Genomic DNA, 24,712 nt, shown 5'->3' with positions numbered 1-24,712 from the left:
CAACTTTGAGCAAGTTTTTAAAGCAGCTGCAGATCAGGGAAACACATCAACAGGGAACAGAGTCAGGGAAATCCCCCCGAGTTGAGGTCATGATCTACAGGCAGGGGTGGGCACACCATGTGGGTATAGTGAGGGCTCGAAGGGGCGAGAGATAAGTCCCAGGGGCTGAAAATTCAGAGTGGAGAAAAGCCACGCACTTGGTACCAGCTCGAACATGCTTGCTTTTTGAACTGTATTAGCTGTCCACCCTTCACACACCCACTCTGCCTGGACGAGAACGGAATTTAATTGAAAAGAATCAGGTTTTATTCAGTGATGTGCACATTCAGAATCTGCCTACATGATTGGAGATATTCACAAAGGACTGGCTCATTCACACTCATACATACAGAGGAAGTCTGCCGAATAAAAAAGAAATGCTCCATTAGTTATCCAGACCACCGTCACGGCCAATGCAATGCTTGTCTATCCCACTGGGTGGGTTGTGAGTGGGTTGGGGAGGGTGACTTCAGTCTTCATGGATGTTGAACAGTTTGGCTACTTCATTAAGATCTTCATGTTGCTCTCCATCCTTAATGATCTAAGAGAGACAGAGAGAGAAAGAGAAGCAACTGGTCACTAAATCACTCTGTGTGCATGCAGACTGGGCTATGTAATGGGGCCGCTTGGGCTGGTCCCCGTATCACATGAAGAGGGAACTGTGGGAACGGCTTCCTACTAACTGTATGTGAGGCTATGCCAACAACTCCCAGGTTACTTGGTCAAGTCCTGAGTGAAAAAGACACTCTCCTGTACTGAGGCTACACCTTTGTTCTGACCAGGCACAGTGTGACTTGGGTGGACAGTGCAGAGCAGGGCACCCAAAGGAGTCCCAGGAGTGTCGCCAGCTCTGGCAGGCACTTACCTTCCGTGCTATTGGCATCCGGTTGAAGATGTTCCACAGCACAATCCCCACCACCACTTTGTCCCTGAGGTAGAAGATGACACCTTTGCCGTAGTCCTCCCCTTGGGCAGGAGCCTGCGGGACAGCAGGGTTGCCAGGAGGAATAGCGATGTCTGAGGCCTCCAACTCTGTTTCACTCTCTGATCGGATACCAGTTCCTGTGGCCAACCCCCCAAACAAACAAAGGCAAAAAGCTCAGTTACCATGCGCTGGGGGAATTCTCAAAGGCAAGTGCCCGTCAACAGCTGCTTCAGAGTGCTTCTGGATGCATGGTTTCTCTGTACACTCTCAGTAAATACTGGTCTCCTCAGGTCCTTCCCCACTGATGAGGCCAACACAGGCTCTCTGCCAGCTGCACCAGCGTGACCCCAGACTTTGCTCAAGTACCAGCTCATTTTCAATCTGCACTAGGGGGTATTCCCTGGTCTTTAGAGTTCTTCAGGCTGTAGAAGACTTGCTCTCATCTTCTGAGAAGTGGTCTACCTACTGCCTGGTCTGCTTCGACAGCTATGGGTCACAGAAATGAAAGGAAAGCCAAGATTTGGTTTCTCACTTGTACTAGTTGCCGCAAGTGCCGAGCGGTCACATGTGGCCAGAGGCTGATGTATGAGAACAGAAATAGACCACTGCCATCACAGCAGAAATTCTACTAGCCAGAGCTGCTCGAGAAGCTTTCTGGTCAAAGCATGAGAAGGCACTTCCTTATGGAGAAATTACAGCGGGGGTGTTTCCTCTGGAGGGGGTGGGTGGCCACATGGAAAGGGGGACCTTGTTTTCTGAGAACAAACAGGCCCCAAGTTATACTTTCCAGTGGACAAAATGGTGGCCTGGAGTTGTTGGTTTGCTTTTTTTTTTTTTTTAAATTAAGTCTCTGAGTTGCTCTCTTGAATCTACTGCCCAAGAGAGGTCAGAATGCAGGGGGTGTGGGGTGGGGCCCACTTGGACCACACAGAAAAAGGATATATGCATCCAAATAACATCCTGTTCTTTCCTTCCTAAAGAGCAAGTGGTCCTTGAGATAGATGCCTCTAACAAGAGGACTCTGGACGTTAAATAACTCCGACCAAGGTCATGGAAGGGAGAGAGATTAGGCATTTGGAGTTAATAAAAGAGCTGTGTGTGGGAGAGAAGCGCATTCCGAGAGGTGCCTCCTGTCTCAGGGAAGCCTGGCGAATGGAGCTACGGGCAGCTCAAGAACGACTCTGCCCACTTCTTCACTGCCTACCTGGTGCCCGAGACAGACAGCAGGCCCTGAACGAAGGTCCTCAGACCTAGTTATTAGGACTAGCAGGAAACAAAACAAAGCAGTAACAACAACAACAACAACAATAAAATATCTTAAAATGTTACAAGGTATTTTTTTTTCTTTCCATCTAGTGGGTCTTCCTATACACTAGAGACAAAGTAGACAAATTAGCCACTGGCCAGATGCCAGGATGTGTGAGTCTATGCTTTGACCAGGATGCCTAATTTTGCCAGCTCTCTGACCACTAAGGAGTAAGGACTGTGGGGTTTGGTTTATTTTAAAGTGTGCCATGAAGAGAGGCTTTCACGGCCAGTTCCCTCTGGCCAATATAGAAAGGCCTTGTTCAGAGGAATCTGGACCGCCGCTTCTCAACCCTCTTCCAAGAGAAGTGGTTGGGCTTCCTTACCTGACTGCTCTGTGGCAGATCTGGGGTTGTCTTGTGCAGTGGCTTTTGCAAAAACACCAACTGTGGGCAAACTACTGTCCACAAGGCCAATAGCTTCATAGCCAACATCAGGACCTAAGTCACTCCTAAGGAAGGAGAGAGAAGAAGGGAGTCTGTCAAGGGACTAGAAAGAATGACGTAGTTGTGCACTTTAAAAAAAAAAGATTTTATTTATTAATTCATGAGAAAGGTAGGAGGAGAGAAAGAACCAGATATCACTCTGGCACATGTGCTGCCGGGGATCAAACTCAGGACCTCATGCTTGAGAATCTAGTGCCTTAGCCACTGCGCCACCTCCTGGACCACTTTTTTTCTTTTATCTATGCTGCCACAATTTCATGCCAATCAAAGAAGTTGGTATATGTAAAAGAGGAAGTCTACACTAGTTGGTTACCAGCTAGGGCATCTGAGGATAACTGTGAGAAAGCATGACTATTTTAAGTAGCTTTCATCCTTAAAAAATCCCAGAAGGGGAGGGGAGTTGGGTGGTAACGCAGTGGGTTAAGTGCATGTGGCTCAAAGCGCAAGGACCTGAGTACCGATCCCGGTTCAAGCCCCCGGCTCCCTACCTGCAGGGAAGTCGCTTCACAAGAGGTGAAGCAGGTCTGCAGGTGTCTTTCTCTCCCCATCTTTCCCTCCTCTCTCTGTCCTATCCAACAATGATGACATCAATAACAACAATGATAACTACAACAATAAAACAACAAGGGCAACAAAAGGGAATAAATAAATAAATAACAAATAAAAATAAATAGAGACAGAGAGAGACCACAGCGCAAACTTTCCTTCAATCTGGTGGGGGCTGGGCTAAGGCCAATATCATACACTCAGCAAAGCAGTGCATTATCCAAGTGAGCTATTTTGCCAGTCCCAGCTATACTTTCTTTTTAAAATTAAAATATTTATTTTTTTTATTGATTTATCAAAAAAGAGCTACAGAGAGAAAGATACAGAGAGACCAGAGCCCAGCTCAGCTCTGGCTTATAGTGGTACTGGGGACTGAACCTGGGACTTCAGAGTCTCAAGCATGAAGGTCTTTTACAGAACCACTGTGCTATCTCCCCAGCCTTCTTGCTATACTTTCTTAAATATATTCATGCTTTTATTCCACACTACACTTAGGCAGTAGGGGGTTCCCCAGATTCATCTTCACTCATCCTGATAAATGAGTCTTTTGAAAAACCTTAAAGAATGTTACATATTTGGAGTTCAGAATCTGAGATCCTTTCTGGCTTAATTACCTGACAGTATTTCCGCTTGACCTTTGTCTTTCAAGACTGGAATTTCTTTTTTTTAAATATTTATTTATTTATTCCCTTTTGTTATTTTTGTTGTTGTTATTGATGTCGTTGTTGCTGGATAGAACAGAGAGAAATGGAGAGAGGAGGGGAAGACAGAGAGGGGGAGAGAAAGAGAGACACCTGCAGACCTGCTTCACTGCTTGTGAAGCGACTCCCCTGCAGGTGGGAAGCGGGGGCTCGAGCCAGGATCCTTACGCTGGACCTTGTGCTTTGCGCCACATGCGCTTAACCCGCTGCACTACTGCCCGACTCCCTGGAATGATTTCTATAGGGATGCCTTCACCTGGCCATTTTATTTCAACTGCTCTTTTTAGAAATGTTTCCTAAGATCACCACGCTTGAAACTGCACTGAGTATTTGCAGCACTGGACACACCATGGTTTTATAATCATGCTATCTGAGATGTTTTGTTTCAGGTATTCTACATGTAAGCTATTTCCTTGGGCATAGAAGCTCACTGCACTGGTCTCTTCCAAAGAACAGATTTTTGGGGCTCGATAAGTTGTCTAGCTCTGCACTAGATTCCCCTCCTGCATTATCTTATTCCTGATGACCCCGAAATCTATCTGTTAGGTTTTGGCTGCTCACTCATAAAATTGTCCTAAAATGTACTCCCATCAGTTGAGAATTTTCCCCAATGGGGGCCAGGTGGTGGTGCACCAGGTTAAGTGCACACATTTCAGTGCACAAGGTCCCAGGGTCAAGCCCCTGGTCCCCACCTGCAGGGGAGGACGTTTCATGAGTGGTGAAGCAGGGCTGCAGGTGTCTCTCTGTCTCTCCCCCTCTCTAACTTCCCCTACCCTCTTGATTTCTGACTGTCTCTATCCAATAAATAAAGATAATTAAAAATAAATAATAAAAAATAAAAAAGAATTTCCCCCAACAGAAACCACTTAGAGGTTTACAGAAACGTTGACTTTTTTTTGTCCTTTTTTTATTATTAATTTATCCCATCTTTCAAACTAACAAGATAAAAGTGTGCCCAACAGGGCCAGTTCCAGTATTCGGGAAGGTTCACCGCTTACTTCCTCTATCTAGAGAACTATCTATGCACACCGTATCTATATCTGACTTTGAATTGTGTGTGTGTGTGTGTGCGCGTGAGTGCTCGTGGGCCTCACACAGGCATGGTTTTGCCACTCGGGGGTGTCTATTCATTCAGGTAGAGAGAGAGAGAAAGAGAGAGAGAGAGAAAGAAAGAGAGAAGAGGAAGAAACAGGGCAAGAGCTAGCACAGTAACAAGACTTGTTCATTGCTATAGCACCTTCCACAGGGTGCTGAGGCTTAAACAATGCACGGCCGGATGAACAGTCTCTTCAGCCCCAAATTTCTGATACTAAGGGATATGCATATATGCGAATGGGCCTTTTCGGTCAGTTTGTTGGGCTAATCAGGGTTAGCAACAAAACACAAGTCTAAACACGCTGCTGACGATAGAAAAAAAAAAAGGACAAATCTAGATCTAGGATAGAGAATTATAAAGCCAGCCCCTATGTGTGACCTTGGGAGAATGACTGCAGTATCTTTCTTTTTTTATTTTTCTCTCTTTTTAAATTTTTTTTCTCTGGTCTGGGAGGTAGCACAGAGGCTAAGGCACTAGATCCTCAAGCATGTGGTCCTGAGTTCGATCCCCGGCAGCACAAGTACCAGAGTGATATCTGCTTTTTTCTCTCCTCCTATCTTTCTCATTAATTAATAAACAAAATCTTTAAAAATTTTTTTCTTTTGGTATTATCTTTATTTATTGGAGACAGCCAGAAATGGGGAGAGAAAGGGGTTGATAGAGAGGGAGAGAGACAGAGACACCAGCAGCCTTACTTCACCACTCATGAAACTTTTCCCTGCAGGTGGGAACTAGGGGCTTAAAACCGGGTCCTTGTGCACTGTAACATGTGTGCTCAACCAGGTGCACCACTGCCTGGCCCGACTGCAGTTTCCAATGGTGGAGCATGGCTATACAGAATCCTGGTGGTAGGAACGGTATAGAATTATACCCCATTATCTTATACCTTTTTTTTAAAAAAATATGTTGCTGCTTATACCCAAGTGTGTGTGTGTGTGTTTGTGTGTGTGTGTGTGTGTGTGTGTGTTTTGTATTGCCACCAGCGATATTGCTGGGGCTTGGTGTCAGCACTATGTACCCACCACTCCAGGAGGCCACGTTTTTTTCCTCCTTTCTAATTTTTATTCGATAAGACAGAGAGAAATTGAGAGAACTGAGAGACAGAGAGAGGAAGAAAAAGATGGACACATGCAGACCTGCTTCACTGTTCATGAAGCTGGACTCCCTATAGGTGAGGAACAGGGAGCTCGAACCTGGGCTTTTAGGCTTGGTAACATGTCCTCTTAACTGGGTGCGCCACTGCCCGGCCCCTAGAGTATCCTTTTGTACCACCTACTGTGGCTTGAACGCTGAGCTATTTCGACCATCTTCATGCATTCATCAAGGAGGTTTTTATTTTTTAATATTTATTTATTCCCTTTTGTTGTCCTTTTTTTTTTTTTTGGGTGGTAGCTATTATTGTTGCTGTTATTGATGTCGTCATTGCTGGATAGGACAGAGAGAAATGGAGAGAGGAGGGAAAGACAGAGAGCGGGAGAGAAAGACAGACACCTGCAGACCTGCTTTACCTCCTGTGAAGTGACTCTCCTGCAGGTGGGAGCCAGGGGCTCGAACCGGGACCCTTACTTTGGTCCTTGTGCTTTAGCACCACCTGCGCTTAACCCACTGTGCTATCGCCCGACTCCCAAGCAGGAGTCTTTTATCAGATTATTCAGGACCTGAACACATACATATGATGTTGAATGATCTGAACCTCTGCATGAAGCTACAGGGAGGTAGACCCAAAGCACAAATCCCCGGATTGTGCTCTGACCAGCTGAGTTCTCCAGGCATAAAATCATTACCAGAACATTGACTGATGCCAGTACGGCTTAGCAGCTCCGGTCATATTCTCTCCAGCCAATCTTCCGCTCACCACAGCATGATCATGATGCTCTACCCGCCTCCTGCCCAACTTTATATCATAGAAGCACGCGGCATCTCCTGCCTTTGGAGACAAAAACACTGCGTGAGCATATGAGTAAAAAGAAAAAGAAGAAAAAATAAAGGTGTGCTGAACCAAAAGGACACTGGGGTGTGGGGTGGGGGGAGTGTTCAGGTCCTGGAACATGATGGTGGCAGAGGGCCTAGGTGGAGGGGTTAGAGTATTACATGAAAAACTGAGAAGTGTTACACATGTACCAATTACTGTATTTTTCTGTCGACTGTAAACCATTAATCCCCCAATAAAGAAAAAAAATCAAGTTAAAGACAGACTATAAAATGTTTGGCCTCAAAAAGAAAATCCTTTCAAGGTCAGCTAGCTAATTAAGTTTTCATCTGTGAGCCAGATTCATACTATACTATCAAAAACAGCTGTGAAGGAAAAGAAAAACAGTTGTGATTCCATTTTTTTTAAATGACAATTCTTGGGCAGGGGAAACAGCATAATGGTTCTGCAAAAGACTTTCATGCCTGAGGCTCTGAGGTCCTAGGTTAAATCCTCAGCACCACCATAAGCCAGAGATGAGGAATGCTCTGATCACTTTGTATTTATTTGTTTGTTTGTTTTTATTTGATAGAATAGAGACACTGAGTGGGGAGGGTAGACAGAGAGAGGGAGAGAGGGCGAAGGTTGATAACATAATGATTATACAAAGAGACTCTCATGCCTGAGGCTCCAAAGTCCCAGGTTCAATCCCCCACACCACCATACACCAGAGCTGAGTAGTGCCCTGGTAAAAAATTAATAAAATAAAAAAATAATAAAATAAAATAAAGAAATTGTACTGTAACTTGAGAGAGGGAGAGAAAGATGGACACTTGTAGACTTGCTTTGCTGCTTTTGAAGTGCAGTTGGTGAGCCGGGGGCTCCAACTGGGATCCTTGAGTGGGTCCTTGAGCTTTGTACTATGTGTGCTTAAGCCAGTGCAACACCGCCCAACTCCACTCTGGTCTCTCCTCAATGTCCCTGGCAGGAACCCTGCCCATGGGAAATATAGCTGAGGAAAATGCAGCACTGTCTTCACTGCCATGCTGTGCACGGCAGTACAGTATCACAGCAGAGGTACAGGACAGATGATTATAAAAAAAAAAACAAAAAACATGGGGGCCAGGCGGTGGCACACCTGGTTAAGTGCACACACTACAGTGCTCAAGGACCCAGATTCAAGCCCTGGTCTCCACCTGCAGGGAGAAAGTTTCACCAGTAATGAAGCAGGGCGGCAGGTGTCTCTCTCTCTCTCTCCCTCTCTCTCTCTCTCCCTTCCCCCTCCCCTCTCAATTTCTCTCTTTCTCTAATAGCAAATAAACAAAAGATTTAAAAAAGTAAAATAAAAATAAGACATGAACTCAATTCAATTGAATATCGAACATTCATTAAATTTAATGAAGTAACATGAAAAGTACCTACATTACAATGTTAAGTGAAAAAGAAAACATACGAACACTTATGTATAATATGCTCCCTATGACTGTACAACAAAACTCATGAGCACAAAAAATGAAGAAAAGAAAATATGCCTAGAGGGGCCAGGTAGGGGTGCACCTGGTGGAGTTACCATGCACAAGGATCTAGGTTCAAGTCCCCGGTCCCCATCTGTAGGAGAAAAGCATCAAAATTGGTGAAGCAGTATTGTAGGTGTCTCTTTCCCTATCTTCCTTCCCTTCTCAACTTCTCTCTGTCCTATCAGATAAAAGAAAGGGGTGGAGGAAAAAAATGTCCACCACAAGTGGTGGATTCATTGTGCAGGCATTAAATCTCAGCCATAACTGTGGCGGTAAACACACACACACACACACACACACACACACATACACACGTACTTGTTGCATTCATTTTTCTCGTCTATTTCTCCTATATTGATCGTATACCAGTTTCACTGTTTTATTTGGAGTGAAACTCATTATTAGTGTATAGAGATGCAACTGACTTTTTCCCCCTTTGTTGCCCTTTTTTTTTTTTTTTTTATTGTTGTTGTTAGATAGGACAGAAAGAAATAGGGAGAGGAAGGGAAGACAGAGAGGGTGGAGAGAAAGATAGACACCTGTAGACCTGCTTCACCACCTGTGAAGTGACTCCCCTGCAGTTGGGGAGCTGGGGGCTCAAACTGGGATCCTTACTCTGGTCCTTGCGCTTCGTGCAGTTTCACTGTTTTTTTTTTTAAAAAAACATTGCACTTTATCTTAAAGGGGGGGGGGAATCCCTGGGCGGTGGCACACCTAGTTGAACACACGTTACAATGCACAAGGACCTGGGTTTGAGCCTCCAGTTCCCACCTGCAGGGGGAAAGCTTTGCGATTGGTGAGGTTCTGTCTCTCTCCCTCTCTATCACCCCTTCCCTTTCAACTTCTAGCTGTCTCTACCCCAAAATAAAGATAATAAAAATTTTTTTAAAAAAAAGAAGAGAAAACAAGCAAACAAAACCTCTAAGGGAGAAACACCCTTCAAAGTTCCTATGTCCTTAGTTGCAGGGTCCTTAATCAAACACAATGATCTTACAATGATCTAACAACGAAGAAATTACCTCATGGCTCCTACATACTATAGTCCTGTTTGTGATATAACAGATTGTCGAAAACAGCTAAAAACGGTGCCAAAGGAAAATGAAAATGGAGTGACTTTCTTTTCTAGAGAATGTTATAAAGCCGCCTCATCTTCCGTTCCCAGGAAAAGAGGCAAAGGCAACAGGTCAGACTGAAAATTATGCACATGCCAGCCATGGTGATGTTTGATGGCTGGACCCGGAAGAGCTTGACTCCGGTTAATTTCCTTCTCCACCAGCTTGCAACATGAGATCCTACCAATCAGTTCACAAGTTGCTGTTGTCTATACTCTCAGTCTCAAACACTCTGACCCTGTCTGGATAGCCTGCTAAGGAGCTTCAGGACACCACTAGGCTGCTGAGCTCACAGGCCAGGTATAAGGAACTGCACCCCATGGTGCTGAAGCACTTACCACCCAGATGTTAGAGCGCGCTTGGAGCTCTGCATTCACCCGGAAGCCACCAAAATCGGAATCTATCTCCAGTCCACCAGTCTTGGCCAACTCAACATTGGGCTCTAAGCCCACAGCTGTCACTATGTGGTCAGTTTCTACCTGAGGAGAAAAAGAAGAATAACTCAATCACCACAGTTTACATGGACTTTTTTTTTTAATTAAAGATTTTCTTTTTTAAAAAAATATTTATTTTCCCTTTTGTTGCCCTGGTTGTCTTTTTATTGTTGTTGTAGTTATTATTGTTGTTGTTATTGATGTCGTCATTGTTAAGACAGAAAGAGGTGGAGAGGGGATGAGGAAGACAGAGAGGGGGAGAGAAAGAGAGACACCTGCAGACCTGCTTCACCGCCTGTGAAGTGACTCCCCTGCAGGTGGGGAGCCGGGGCCTTGAACTGGGATCCTTATGCTGGTCCTTGTGCTTTGCGCCATGTACGCTTAACCCGCTGTGCTACTGCCCGACTCCATACATGTACTTTTATGGATATAGCAACTGTAGTTATAGTTGTTAAGAATGTGAGTTTTGGGTGAGGGAGGCAGCATATTGGTTCTGCAAAAGATTTTCATGCATGAAAGTCCCGTGCTTTATCCACTGTGCAAAAGGCTTTCATAACTGAGGTTTTAAGATCTCAGGTTCAATCCCTAGCACCATCATAAGGCAGAGCTGAGCAGTGCTCTGGACATTCTCATTCATTCATATTCTCTCTCTCTCTCTCATTAAATATATAAAATATTTTTTAAAATGATGTGAGCTTTGTGATATGGGAAGTAGTGCAGAAGATAAAGTATTGGAGTCTCAGGGATGAGGTCCTGAGTTTGATCCCAGGTAGCACATGTGCCAGAGTGATGCTCTGGGTCTTTTTCGTGTGTGTGTGTTGCCAAAAAAAAAAATTCTGAATTTACCTCTGGTAAATAGACTGTAAATTCTATTACATAAAGTCCCTACCTCCACACACAGACCCTACATTAGCAAAATAGAAATCTACCACTTGGGTTAAGACCTCAAAAATAGGTGAGACAGCTAGGGAGGGGTTAGGGGAAACTGGTCCACATCACAATAGCTCTTTTGTTTTTAAACTTTATTTTTCTATTTTGAATAGAGACAGAGAAACTGAGAGGGGAGGGAGAAATTAAGAGGGAGAGAGATAGAGAGACACCTGAGCACTGTTTCACTACTTGTGAAGCTTCCCGCTGCAGGTGGGGACTAGAGGCTTGAACCCGGGTCCTTGTACATTGTAATGTGTGCGCTTAACCGGCCCCCCACAATAACTCTCAGCATTCTCTATTTTAATGGCAAAATAGCCCATTCAAAAAATTATGACAGGTTCATGGTGGGCACCAAGAGACTTAGTTGACCGGTAACAAATAAAGGACTAGGAATGAGGAAAGGAAGGAGGAGAAGGCAGAACGTTGTTCTAGCAGCCTGGTTCCCCACCTCACCTTCCGACCATCTTTCAGCTTGATGAGTAACTTGCCACCGCTGACTCCAACCGATTGCACAATAGCATCGGGCATCACCTTCACCCCCTCTGTAAATGCAAACAAGACCAGCCTGAGTTCACCACCTTCACGAAGGCAGGAAAGCTGACTAGAGACAGCTGCCATCATAAAACCAGTGATCAACATACAGCCAAGCTTGGGGAGCCATAATAACCTACATCCACAGTTCACTGTCAATACTACAGGGAATGTGATACCTCAGACTCACACCATCTACATGAGCTTGACTGACTGGAGAATGGCAGAAAGATTTCATATGTCAGGTGATTTCACCTTGCCAGGGTAGGGCTTGATGCTGACAGGGTTTCCGAAGAAGCAGGCTTTGCTTTAGGCCTAACTCACAGGAAAGAGTGGCAGCGCATGCGAAGCGTTACCCTACCTCGTCGGACTTTTTCCATGGTCCAGTTGCTGAGGTATTCAGGGAGGACCTTTCCCATATTTCCTTTCTCCGGGAAGAGCTGGATCACTTCTGTGCCCAGGACTTGAGCTGGGAAGAAGAAACAGTCGGTTTAATAGGAAGCTAAAAGTCAATCCTAAGAAGTAAAGAAGAGAAGTAAATAAACCTACTGATCTTGACAAATTGATATCCGGAATTTGTGAGAGCCCTGAAAAGCAAATAAGACCAGAAAGGAGAAAAAAAAAATCGAGGTTACTTCCCACTCACCCTTTCTGCCAAGGGCACAGGCCAGCTCACTACCAAGGAAGCCCCCGCCGATAATCGTGATAGACTTGACTTCCCGGGAAATCTTCTCCAAGGTTCTAAAGTCTCCAATCTGTGGGAATCATATACCAGTAGAGTCCATTGATTTTCCCAAAGGGGAAAAGGATGATAAGAGGAAACCCTCTCCTCTAAGTCTCTGGCACAAGATTTGCACACAATACTCTTTGTATGAAATGGGTCAATTATAGCCTCTGTGTTACTGACGTAAATTCCTTCCTGCAATGATAATATTCCATCTAGCAACAGTGGCTCCTAACTAGGTGCATTTCTGCCCTTTTCTCTTATCCCAGAGGACACTGGGAAAAGTCTGGAGTAATTTCTGATTGTCAGAGCACAACACAGCCCTATAGTGAGCGATCGTTGGGCTCCATATACCAACACTGCTGAAAATGGCAGTGTATGTTCTGTCAAGATCTTATAGAAACGGTAGCTATCTTTTCAGATACCCACAAGAACGGGTGGGGAATTTCAGCAGTTTTCCATGAACAAAGCATGGTGTTAAGAAGCAATCCTTGGGTTAAGCGCACGTGGCGCAAAGCACAAGGACCGGCATAAGGACCTGGGTTCGAGCCCCCGGCTCCCCACCTGCAGGGGGGTCACTTCACAGGTGGTGAAGCAGGTCTACAGGTGTCTATCTTTCTCTCCCCATCTCTGTCTTCCCCTCCTCCCTCCATTTCTCTCTGTCCTATCCAACAATGACGAGAATAACAACAATAATAACTACAACAATAAAACATGGGCAACAAAAGGGAAAATAAATAAATATTAAAATAAAAAGAAAGTTAAAAAAAAGACGCAACCCCCCTTTATTTTCTTTAAGTTTTGTATAAGAATTATTTTAAAAATTTATTTTCCCTTTTGTTGACCTTGTTATCTTTTTTTGTTATTGTAGTTGTTATTGATGTCATCATTTTTGTTGGATAGGACAGAATTCTTTTTTAATGTTTTACTTATTCATTCATTTTCTGGATAGAAACAGAGAAACTGAAATGGAAGGGAGGCAGAGGGGGAGAGAGGGAGAGAGAGAGATACCTGCAGCACTGCTTCACCACTTCTTAAGATTTCCTCTCTGCAGGTGGGGACCAGGGACTTGAACCTGGGTTCTTGCACACTATAATATGTGCACTCAACCAGGTGTACCACGGCCTGACCCCCCCCAAATGCTTTAAATATTTTTACTTCTCTTATTTGATTTTTTATTATCTTTATTTATTTATTGGATAGAGACAGCAGAAATCGAGAGGGAAGGGGATGATTGACAGGGATAGAGTCAGAAAGACACCTGCAACACAGCTTCACCACTCACAAAGCTTTATCCCTGCAGGTGGGGACCAGGGCTCCAACTCAGTTCCTTGTGCATTGTAATGTGTGCTCAACCAGGGGTGCTACCGACTGGCCCCTATTTCTTTTATTTGATAAGACAAGAGAGAAGTTGAGAGAGGAGTGGGAGATAGAGAGGGAGAAAGACAGTGAAATGCCTGCAGTCCTGTTTCACAGCTTGTAAAGCTTCCCTTCTGCAGGTGGGGACGGGAGCTTGATCCTGGGTTTTTGTGCACGGTAACATGAGCACTCGACTGTGTGTGCCACAGCCTAGCACTCCCACCTTCGTTTTCCACTTAGCTCCTCTTTTTCTGTCCCAAAGTCTTCACAATAACACTTGCAATGCAAGATGCCAGAGGCTACAAAGGTTTCCAGGGACTCAAAAGCATCAGGAAATAACTATGGATGGGCAATTGGAACTGGAAGGCTAATAAAAGCATGAAAAGCATTTTTTCCCTCCGCTGTGGAGCTGAAAACCCTTGAGTGAGGTATTTGAGGTGTAGAGACGGGAAACCTCTTGTTCAAGACAAGATAACAAGTCTGTACAAAAGCTGTAAATAGAACCAGGATCACCTCATTCCCAGGGGGGCACTTGGGGGCCACGAGATTGTGCTACCTCTTCAGAACCCACACAACACAGAACACGGAAAGAGACCATTACCTTTCTAAAAAGTGTCGTTCTGCTCTTTACCTCTGCTCCAGCCCGATCAATAGCAGACAGACTTCTTGGAGTGCCTCCTAGAAATAAGCAGAGGGGTGGTGGTTCAGGAGGTGGTGCAGTGGATAAAGTGTTGAACTCTCAAGCTATGAGGTCCCAAGTTCAATCCCCAGCAGCACATGTACCAGACTGATGTCTGGTTCTTTCCTGTCTCTCCTCCTATCCTTCTCATTAATAAATAAATAATTTCAAAAAAATAAAGAAGCAGAGGGAAAGCTGCTTTAACACAACAAGCAGGAGCCAGGCCAAACAACCCCCCCCCTGCAAAGGTGGCGCTGGGAAGGGTGTCTCCCACTGGGGCCACAGTGGCATCAACAGGAAGCCAAAGCTCTGTTTTCCTTCCCCTCCCCACACAGCGGGCTTTTCTCAATTTCCTTTGAGAGAAGCTCAGTTGAGTCTCTCTCTCCACCAGGCCCAGCCCTCCTGGTGGATGGCCAAGGTCGTCCCCCCCCCTCCCCCCGGCTTCCACATTCTCTTGGAGTTTCTTGCCAGGATTCACCAGAGAGGTTTGTTTAAGCAACTGCTTCAGTTTCTTCCCATGATTTCTCATTGGAACTAGCAGTGAAGCCACAAGACAGAGGGCAAGGGCTGAGGAGGGAAAAGAAAAAGGCAACCTTTTCTTTTTTTTTTTTTTTTAAGTATTGGGTTGAGGATTAGTGGGTCTTCACCCCGAAAGAATGAAAGCAGACTCTCACTTCTCAGAGTCTGGTGTTTGCTTTTCTTCAGATTAAGTGAAGAGCCAGGCAGCGGTGCATGTGATTGGACATACATGTCACCCTGTGTAAGCACCAGGGTTCAAGTCCCCAGTCCTTACCTGCAGGAGTGAAGCTTTATTGGGGGGTGGGGAGTGTTTGTGAGCCGTGAAGCAAGGAAGCAGTGCTGCAGGTGTCTCTCTCTTATCTCCCCCGCTCCTCTCAATTTTCTGTCTCTATCTAATCAATAAATCAGCAAAACTGATGATAATTGAGTTTAAACGAGGCTGTATCAACTAGAACTTGAATGAGCTGTGCCTGGGAAGAAAGTCATCTCTGGAGAGTCTCACCTGTTGCAATCAAGCATTTCTCATAGGTGATTTGAGAGCCATCGTTGAGTTTCACCATGTTGCCTCTCACATCCAGCTGAACAACCTAGTACAAACAGAAAGATACAGAGAGAGGTCAGCTTCATGCTTTCTGAGACAAACTTTTTATTTTGATATGTGTGTGTTTTTTAAATTATCTTTATTTATTTGTTGGATAGAGACAGCCAGAAATCGAGAGGGAAGGGGGTGATAGAGAGGGAGACAGACAGAGAGACACACCTGCAGCCCTGCTTCACCACTTGCAAAGCTTTCCCCCTGCAGGTGGGGACTGGAGGTTCCAACACTGGTCCTTGTACACTGTAACATGTGTGCTCATCTAGCTGCGCCACCCCCCAGACTCTTCTGAGATAATCTTCACAGGATAAAGGTTGCCACTTGAAAGGGCAAAAACACCATGGTGATTTTTTTTTTTGGCAATTACAAGTCTGTGCAACAAATATTAAATTCCAAGAAATTCCTATCTTCCCTGTGCCTCTCAAGTCATCAGCCCATTGAGAAGCATTTGTCCATGACCTAAGATGACCCTTAAGAAACTGTTTCTTTTTATTTTTAATGAGTTACTTTCAATTTGTTTATTAATGGGAGCAAGAGCACTGGTTTGTATTTTTTTTTTATTTTTCTCTGAGCCACATTCAGAATATCGTTCTCTCTTAATCCTCTACCTTTACCTCAAAGGTCCTGGTCTTGTGTCATTCTTCTGGCTTTCACTTGGCCTGTCACCTTCACTTGCCTGCGATTTTCTGAGTATCCAGTGGGATGTTCCAGTCCACCTAGTCTGGGGCAGTGGTAGATGACTCAAGCAGTCCACCTGTCAAGCACCCCAACCCCCCTTATACGCTACTCTTTCTGGTGGGAAGTTTGAGCTCCGGAATTAGAGCTGTTATTCCGGCCTCTGTTCTAACCCTTTGTCACGAGGCCATTCACTTATGACATGTATTAAGCACCTACTATCCTCACCCGCAGGGGGTGCAGGGAAGCCTTGAGAGTCATGAAGCAGTGCTACAATACTTTCTCCCTATGTCCCCCTTCCCTCTCAATTTCTTTCTGGGTCAAAAAAATGAATAATGTATTATGTGTCAGGCACTGAGGAAAACTGATACCTCTCTGTGGTCCAGGAGGTGGCACAGTGAATAATGCATTGGATTCTCAACCGTGATGTTCCAAGTTCAATCCCCGGCAGCACAGGTACCCGAGTGATGTCTGGTTCTTTCTCTCTCTCTCCTCCTATCTTCCTCATGAATAAATTCTTTTTTTTAAAGGTTTAATTTATTTTATCTTTATTTATTTATTGGATAGAGACAGCCAGAAATTGAGAGGGGAGGGGGAGGGATAGGAAGGGAGAGAGAGAGACAAAGAGAGATACCTACAGCCCTGCTTCACCACTCATGAAGCTTTCCCCTTGCAGGTGGGGACTGGGGGCTCAAACCCGGGTCCTTGCACACTGTAACATGTACGTTCAACCAGGTGTGCCACTACCTGGACCCTGAATAAATCAATTCTTAAAAACAGACAAACAAACAAAAGAAAAATCCTGATACTTCTGAATGTTCTGCATTCAGAATTTAGTAGCAAAGATGATTTAGCAATTGCTACCACAGAGTGAGAAAGTGTCCTGAAGAGGGCAGTGCCGGCAGGGCAAGGCGGCAAGGGACACATGCCAGGTGTAGCCAGCTGGGCTTTCCAGAGGCAGGAATGTTAACTGAGACTGGATGCATGAGTCACTTCTCTAAGCCCCTCTGATTTGTCCTGCGTAAGCTTCCTTTTCAATCTAATCCCCCAACTCAAACGACACAGAACACCCTCAGTTAGGCATCTGCTGTCCTAGTTTATTGAGAAAATAAGGGAAACAGCTGAATGTTGTTTTCCTCTGCTTCCCAGAAGGGTTCCTGTCTCCCAGTCCATGAATAAAAACTTTACTTCTGGGAGTCAGGCAGTAGCGCAGCGGGTTAAGCACAGGTGGTGCAAAGCACAAGGACCAGCGTAAGGATCCCGGTTCGAGCCCCCGGTTCCCCACCTGCAGGGGAATTTCTTCACAGGCAGTAAAGCAGTTCTGCAGGTGTCTATCTTTCTCTCTTCCCTCTGTCTTCCCCTCCTTTCTCCATTTCTCTCTGTCCTATCTAACAACGACGGCATCAATAACAACAACAAGAACTACTACAACAAAAAACAAGGTCAACAAAAGGGAAAATAAATAAATATAAAAAAATTTTAAACTTTACTTCCTCTCTTTCAGCTCTGAAGTAAGCTGTCCTTTCTTTTTTATTATTTCTTTTTCTTTCTTTCTTTTTTTTTTTTCGATAGAGACAAAAAAGCTGAGAGGGAAGGGGAAAATAGAGAGGAAGACAGAAAGAGATACCTGCAGCACTGCTCCACCGCTAGTAAGGGTTTCTGCCTGCAGGTGGGGACCAAGTGCTTAAACCGGGGGTCCTTGTACCTAGTAGCATGTACACTCCCCCAGATGTGCCACTGCCTGGCTTCCTGGTTTCTTCTCTGTCCTATTTCGGTGTCTGGCCTAAACCTCTTCTCTTTCCCAGGACTCTTTTTCTCTGTTTCACCAGTACCACATGGGAGGTGCTATGGCGGCACCAAAGAGGTTTCAGTGAGCTCCTAGTTCCACCACACACACACAAAAAAATCTCTATTTTTTATTAGTGATCTAATATCGATTTACAAAACCATAAGATAACAGGGGTATAATTCCACAATATGAATTATATTATTATATATTATATTATTATTTTATTATTTGTTATTCTATTCTATTATTATATTTCTCCCCTCTGGGAGTATGGACCATCACCAGAGTTCTGTTTCCCCATTCCCTCCACTGGAAACTGCAGCTGGTCTCCCCAGGTCACAGATATGTGTTGACTATTACTATAAATATATTTGCCCATTTTTTAATTTTAATGGCATTTTTATTTAGCACATTATATATCACATAGCGTAATTTCCATATTTAACCAAAAGAAAATTATAAATAAAATCATCTACATTGTTTAATCTTATTAAGTCTTTAAAATGTGGAGTGTATTGGGGAGTCGAGCAGTAATGCAGCGGGTTAAGCGCACGTGGAGCAAAGGACAAGGACTGGCATAAGGATTTCAGTTCGAGCCCTGGCTCCCCACCTGCAGGGGAGTCGCTTCACAGGCAGTGAAGCAGGTCTGCAGGTGTCTATCTTTCTCTCCCCCTCTGTCTTCTCCTCCTCTCTCCACTTCTGTCTGTCCTATCCAACAACAACAGCATCAATAACTACAACAGTAAAACAACAAGGGCAATAAAAGGGAATAAATAATTATTTTTTTAAATGTGGAGTGTATTTTATATTTACAGCACATCAATTCTAATGCAAACTTTTCACCAGAAAAAGATGATCAGTATTTAGATTTGATAAAATTCATTGCTGAAGGGAGTCGGGTGGTAGCGCAGCTGGTTAAGCGCATGCGGCGCAAAGCACAAGGACCAGCTTAAGAATCCCAGTTCCAGCCCCCGGCTCCCCACCTGTAGGGGAGTCGCTTCACAAGCAGTGAAGCAGGTCTGCAGGTGTCTGTCTTTCTCTCCCCCTCTCTGTCTTCCCCTCCTCTCTCCATTTCTCTCTGCCCTATCTAACAACAACAACATCAATAACAACAATAATAACTACAACAACAGTAAAAACCAACAAGGGCAGCAAAAGGGAAAATAAGTAAATAAAAAAATTCATTGCTGAAAACATAGTTCATATAGCTAAACATTCTTAGATGTACTCCTATAGTGAAATTGTCTCTTCCTTTTTTTTTTTGTCTACCTTAGAACAAATACAGACTCAAAAGAAGCTGTAAACATGCACACTCACGCACCCATAGGTATCCACCACTCAAAAATAGTATCTTGCATAATTCTAGTATACTATCACATTCAAAATACTGATCGGTACAGTATAATACACAAGACCTTAAGTGGATGTTCCCAATGTTTTGTATTGCCCTCCCCCCTTTTTAATGGTCCCGCCTTCTCTTTCTTTTTTTTTAAGCATTTTTTAAAGTATTTTATTTATTTTATTTTTGAGAGAGATGCAGAGAGAGAAAGACACAGAGAGAAACACCAGAGCACTGCTCAGCTCTGCCTTATGGTGGTGCGGGGGATTGAACCTGGGATCTGACGGAGCCTCAGGCATGAGAGTCTCTTTGCATAACCATTATGCTATCTACCCCCGCCCTCTTTCTTTTCTTTTTCTTCTCTTCTTTTCTAAGTTACACTTACACCTGCTACTACTTCCAAATGTCCTTTTTTCCCTCTTTTCTCTCTGGGTCCTGATGGAATTGGAGTTCAGAGCCCTCTGGTCATCTTCCCCCTAGTATTTCTCCTCTCCAGGAGTATGAGCCAAAATTCTTTTGGGGGTGCAGAAGGTAGGAGTCCTGGTATCTGTAATTCCTTCTCTGCTGGACATGGATGCTCATCTCTATTTTTGTCCCCATGGAATCTAGTCTCCTCAAAATCAACAGGCTGTTTACTTAAAACTCAGCCCAGTGCAGTGGGTAAAGCACAGGTGGCGCAAAGCACAAGGACCAGCGTAAGGATCCCGGTTCGATCCCCTGGTTCCCCACCTGCAGAGGAGTCACTTCAAGGGTGGTGAAGCAGGTCTGCAGGTATCTATCTTTCTCTCCCCTCTCTGTCTTTCCCTTCTCTCTCCATTTCTCTCTGTCCTATCCCGCAACAACAATAGTGACTACAACAATAAAACAACAAAAGGGAATAAGTAAATAAATAAATATTAAAAAAAAAACTCAGCCCAGGGCTGGTGAAATAGCTCACTTGGTGCAGCTTTGCCATGTGTGTGAACCAGGCTTACACATGGCCTCCGCTGCACTGAAGGAAGCTTCTATATTGTGGCGTTTCTCTCTGTGTGTGTCTCTGTCTCTATCTAAAAAATAAATTCAATCCAGAAGTTTCATATTCCTATTGAAAACACAAAGGCTGTCTAGTGTGTACAAGATAACAGATTCAACTCTCACATGACAGTTGTCCACCATGAGATTCCCACAAAGCATCTCACTCTCGAATTTGTATTTTTTTTTTCCCCTATCAGTTCCCATTGCTTACAATTCCTTGTCACAAATCTACTTTTTCAGATTTGGCTTATGTTGATTTTTCACTTGAATGTTCATTTCTTTTTATTCAGTATTAAGAGCAAATCTATTAGGAAATAACAGGAGGGGCCACATGGTGGCACACCAGGTAGAGTGCACATGTTACAATGCACAAGGATTCAGATTAAAGGCCCTGGCCCCTGTCTGCAAAGGGGAAGCTTCACAAGCAGTAAATCAGTGTTGCAGGTGTCCCTTTCTCTCTATCTCCCCCTCCCTCTCAATTCCTCTCTCTACCCAATAAAAATAAAGGCAGCGAAAACTTCTCCAGGTCCTGTGATCTTCCATCCCACAAGGCCTTTGCCTCTAGGAGTCTTTCCCTAAGAGACCTACCTCATCATCTCAGGCATTCTAATGAGCTTCACTGTCATTTCCCACAAAACACCACACATATCATTCTTAGTTCACTTCTTTATGTTAAGAGTATTTGTTCAGGTTTTTTGCCCAATACTGTTAAGACATTTGAGGGCAGGAGCTTTGGGTCATTCACACATAGGAACTGCTTAGCACACAGTGTCTCGTTATTGGAGACAAATGTGCAAACCTCTATCCGTCGTCTCTCCCCATTAAAAGAAGTGGGCTTGGCTCTGCACAAAGGTCAATGTCTCCAACATGTACTCTGGATTCTATTTAGTTTGAGCTTTGCTCCATCTGCTAACCTCTCCCCCTCTACTGGAACACTGCTGCTAGTCGACAAATAGTCTAATAGCGCCCCCTAATGAAACCAAATAAACCCTTTCTGGGTTCCACAAATGCCTTCCCAGAATTGGCCTCCTTACTCTGGCACTTCACTGGTGAGAGGTAGGACAGTATTTTCTATGCTGAGTTATACCTGAATTATTTTACTATCCCGAATAACTTGCTGATGCCTTCTCATCAAGAATCCCGAAGAATTGTGACTGTGGATGGGCCCACACGGTGGCTTATCTGGTTGAGCTCACGTTACTATACACAAAGACCCAGGTTCAAGCCCCTGGTCCCCACCTGCAGGGTAAGGGAGGCTACACAAGTGGTGAAGCAATGCTGCAGTTATCTCTCATATATATATACACATATATATACACACATATATATATGTATATATATATATATATATATTCCCTTTTGTTGCCCTTGTTGTTTTATTGTTGTTGTTATTGATGTTGCCATTGTTGGATAGGACAGAGAAAAATGGAGAGAGGAGGGGATACAGAAAGGTGGAGAGAAAGACACCTGCAGACCTGCTTCACCGCTTGTGAAGCGACTGCCCTGCAGGTGGGGAGCCAGGGACTCGAACCGGGATCCTTCCGCCAGTCCTTGTGCTTTGTGCCATCTGCGTTTAACCCACTGCGCTACTGTCTGACTCCTTGCAGTTATCTCTCTTTCTGTTTCCCTCTCTCAGTTTCTCTGAGTCCTATAAAATAAAAAAAACATTTAAAAAAAAGAAATATGAATGTGGAGAAATGAGAAGAATGGTCAGGGGAGAGGGACTAGCTTCTAACGTCCCTGGGATAGTTTAGTCGGCATAATCTCTAGGCTGAGATTAGTCTTTCTTCAGAATGACACCTAAGTATAGACTGGGGGCCAGCAATGTAACTCACTTGGATAGGGCGCGTTTTGTCACATGCATGACCCAGGTATGAGTCCATCCCCTGCCATACTGAAGAAATATCAGTGCTGTGGTTGCTTTCCGTCTATCTGCCTTTTTTTTTTTTTTGCATGTTGGAAAAATGTTTTCATTGTCTTTTGAACCAGTAATGAGAGGACAGAGTATACTCAAATTTATAACAATATGTATCTATATAAGTAAATATATAAGCTCAAATCAACGTGCTAGCCTTCAAGGAGGGTCAGATCTTTATAAACATAGAAGTAGGGAAGCCACGTGGTGGCACAGCAGGTTAAGCACACATGGCATCAGGATCCCAGTTCGAGCCCCTGGCTCCCGACCTGCAGGGGGTTCGCTTCACAGGCGGCAAAGCAGGTCTGCGGGTGTCTGTCTTTCTCTTCCCCTCTCTGGCTTCCCCTCCTCTCTCCATTTCTCTCTGTCCTATCCAACAACGACAGCAATAAAAACAACAACAATAATAATAAACAACAAGGGCAACAAAAGGAAAAAAAGATAGAAGTAGGGTCTGTCTTTATCTTTCTATTTAAAAAAAAAAGTCATGCTACAAGGGCAACAAAAGGGAATAAATAAATAAATAATTAAAAAGTCATGCTGAAGTGGTGAAGCCCCAGTGATGACCAAAAAAAAAAAAAAAGTAGAGAAAGGAAATATTAATCACAGGACGATACAATTCTTCCTTAGCGGACTACAAAATACCAGAACAGATATCAAGGGGAGTGAGAATTCAAGCCACTGTTCAGGCTGTTCACATGGGCACATGTGTGGATTCTGGAAAAGGAAGCAAACCACAAGTTCACCTTCTTCCCGGTGAGGACGGCCACACCACCATTCTCAATGTGAGGCAGGTCCTGAGCAGAGACATAGAAAGAAGGTGGCTGGAAATATATGCTGGAAGAGAAGAGAAGAGGAGAATAAACCATAGGCACCCTGGACCTGCTATCAACTTCCCCTGTGTGTGTGTGTGTGGGGGGGTTAGTCTATTTCTACGAGAGGGAGGAGGGGACACTAGTATGTCACCCTATGACAAGCACTGCTGGGGCTGAACACATGGCTTCACACATGCAACTCATACCATCCCAACCCCTTGCATGAAAATTAAAAAAAAAAAAAAAACTCTGTAGGAACGTTTCCCAAAGTCTTCAAGACCACAGAATCTTGGTCATGAGTTAAACAGAGCTATTTTAGACCAGTGGTTCTCAATTGTGGGTAATTTTGACCCCCAGGGAGGGGATGTTTGGCTTTAACAGAGTGGGGAAAGGGATGCAATTAGTATCTAGTGGGGAGAGGCCAAGAATGGCTTTAATCACTCTCTGATGCACAGACCAGCCCATTATAACAAGGAATTATCTGGGTCAGAGTGTCAGCAGTGCCAAGGTAGAGAAAGCCTGCTCTGGATTTGGGTTCCTTTTAAGATAGCATAGGAGGAGCGCCCAAGGAACTGGTACTCATATCAATCCAAAGGAACTGTACACAGTGACGTAACCCAAGGGATGACTTAAGTCTAGCTCCTTAGCTGACTTTGCCACAAACAGAAGACATTAACGAGCGATGCTAAGGGATGAGAGAGTGAGTGAAAGAGAGAGAGAGAGAGAGTGTGTGTGTGTATTGCTGCTGGGGAGCTGGGTGGTGATGTTCCTGGCTAAGCACACACATAAGCAAGGACTAGAGTTCAAACCCTGATCCGAAAATGCAGCAAGGAAGCTTCATAAACAGTGAAGCAAGTACTACATGTGTCTCTTTTATTCTCTCTCTAGATTCCCATCCCCTTTCAATTTCTCTGTCCTATCAAATAAAGAAAAAAAAAAAGGCCACCAGGAGTGGTGGATTGGTAATGCAGGCACCAAGTCCCAGCATAAACATGGCAGTAAAAAAAAAAGGGGGGGGAGGGGACAACAAAAAACAAGAATGAGAAAATGTGACTATATCAAATTGAAAAGCTTCTACACATCAAAAGAAAATTCTATAAGGATAAACAGGAAGCCTAAAAATTGGGCAAAGATATTTGCACACCACAAGTTCTATAAAGAACTCATACAGCTTAACAAAAAGTAAAAGAACAACCCAATAAAAAAGTGGGCAAAAGATATGAATAGACAGTTCTCTAAAGAAGAGATACCCGTGGCCCACAGACATGCAGAAATGCTCCAATTCACTCATCACCCGAGAAATGCAAATTCAAACCACACTGAGATTTCACCTCAAACTCATGAGAAAAGTAAACAAAAGAGAGGGAGTCCGGCAGTAGCGCAGTGGGTTAAGCGCACGTGGGGCAAAGCGCAAGGACCAGCATAAGGATCCTGGTTTGAGCCCCCGGCTCCCCACCTACAGAGGAGTCATTTCACAGGAAGTGAAGCAGGTCTGTAGGTGTTTATCTTTCTCTCCCTCTCTCTGTCTTCCCCTCCTCTCTCCATTTCTCTCTGTCCTATCCAACAACAACAACAACAACATAAAATAACAACCTACATCAGTAACACAACAAGGAAAACAAAAGGGAATAAATAAATATTTTAAAAGGAATACCTTTAAAAAAAAAGATCTGGGAGCCGAGCAGTGGCACAGCGGGTTAAGTGCACATGGTGCAAAGCGCAAGGACTGGCTTAAAGATCCTGGTTCGAGTCTCGGCTCCCTAACTATAGGGGAGTTGCTTCACAAGTGGTGAAGTCT

The 24,712-nt window shown here is 44.2% G+C and overlaps 1 protein-coding gene across 1 annotated transcript; it reads right to left on the bottom strand.

Annotated features, from left to right (window-relative positions):
- Positions 1–283: 283 nt before the first annotated feature.
- Positions 284–22,983, bottom strand: AIFM1 (apoptosis inducing factor mitochondria associated 1). The gene is made up of 11 exons (XM_060183072.1): positions 22,846–22,983; positions 15,275–15,359; positions 14,176–14,252; positions 12,138–12,246; positions 11,853–11,960; positions 11,414–11,502; positions 9,935–10,075; positions 6,843–6,985; positions 2,596–2,720; positions 905–1,101; positions 284–580 (listed from the first exon to the last, which is right to left on the bottom strand). The coding sequence occupies exons 1-11, from the start codon at positions 22,966–22,968 to the stop codon at positions 509–511; spliced, it is 1,269 nt and encodes a 422-aa protein (XP_060039055.1). The 5' UTR covers positions 22,969–22,983; the 3' UTR covers positions 284–508.
- Between the last annotated feature and the right edge of the window lie 1,729 nt (positions 22,984–24,712).

Source organism: Erinaceus europaeus, chromosome X (genome assembly GCF_950295315.1).
Source record: "Erinaceus europaeus chromosome X, mEriEur2.1, whole genome shotgun sequence".
NCBI classification, from domain to species: Eukaryota; Metazoa; Chordata; class Mammalia; order Eulipotyphla; family Erinaceidae; genus Erinaceus; species Erinaceus europaeus.
The sequence above is the reverse complement of the archived record's forward strand: the minus strand, read 5'-3'. Positions and strand labels throughout refer to the sequence as shown.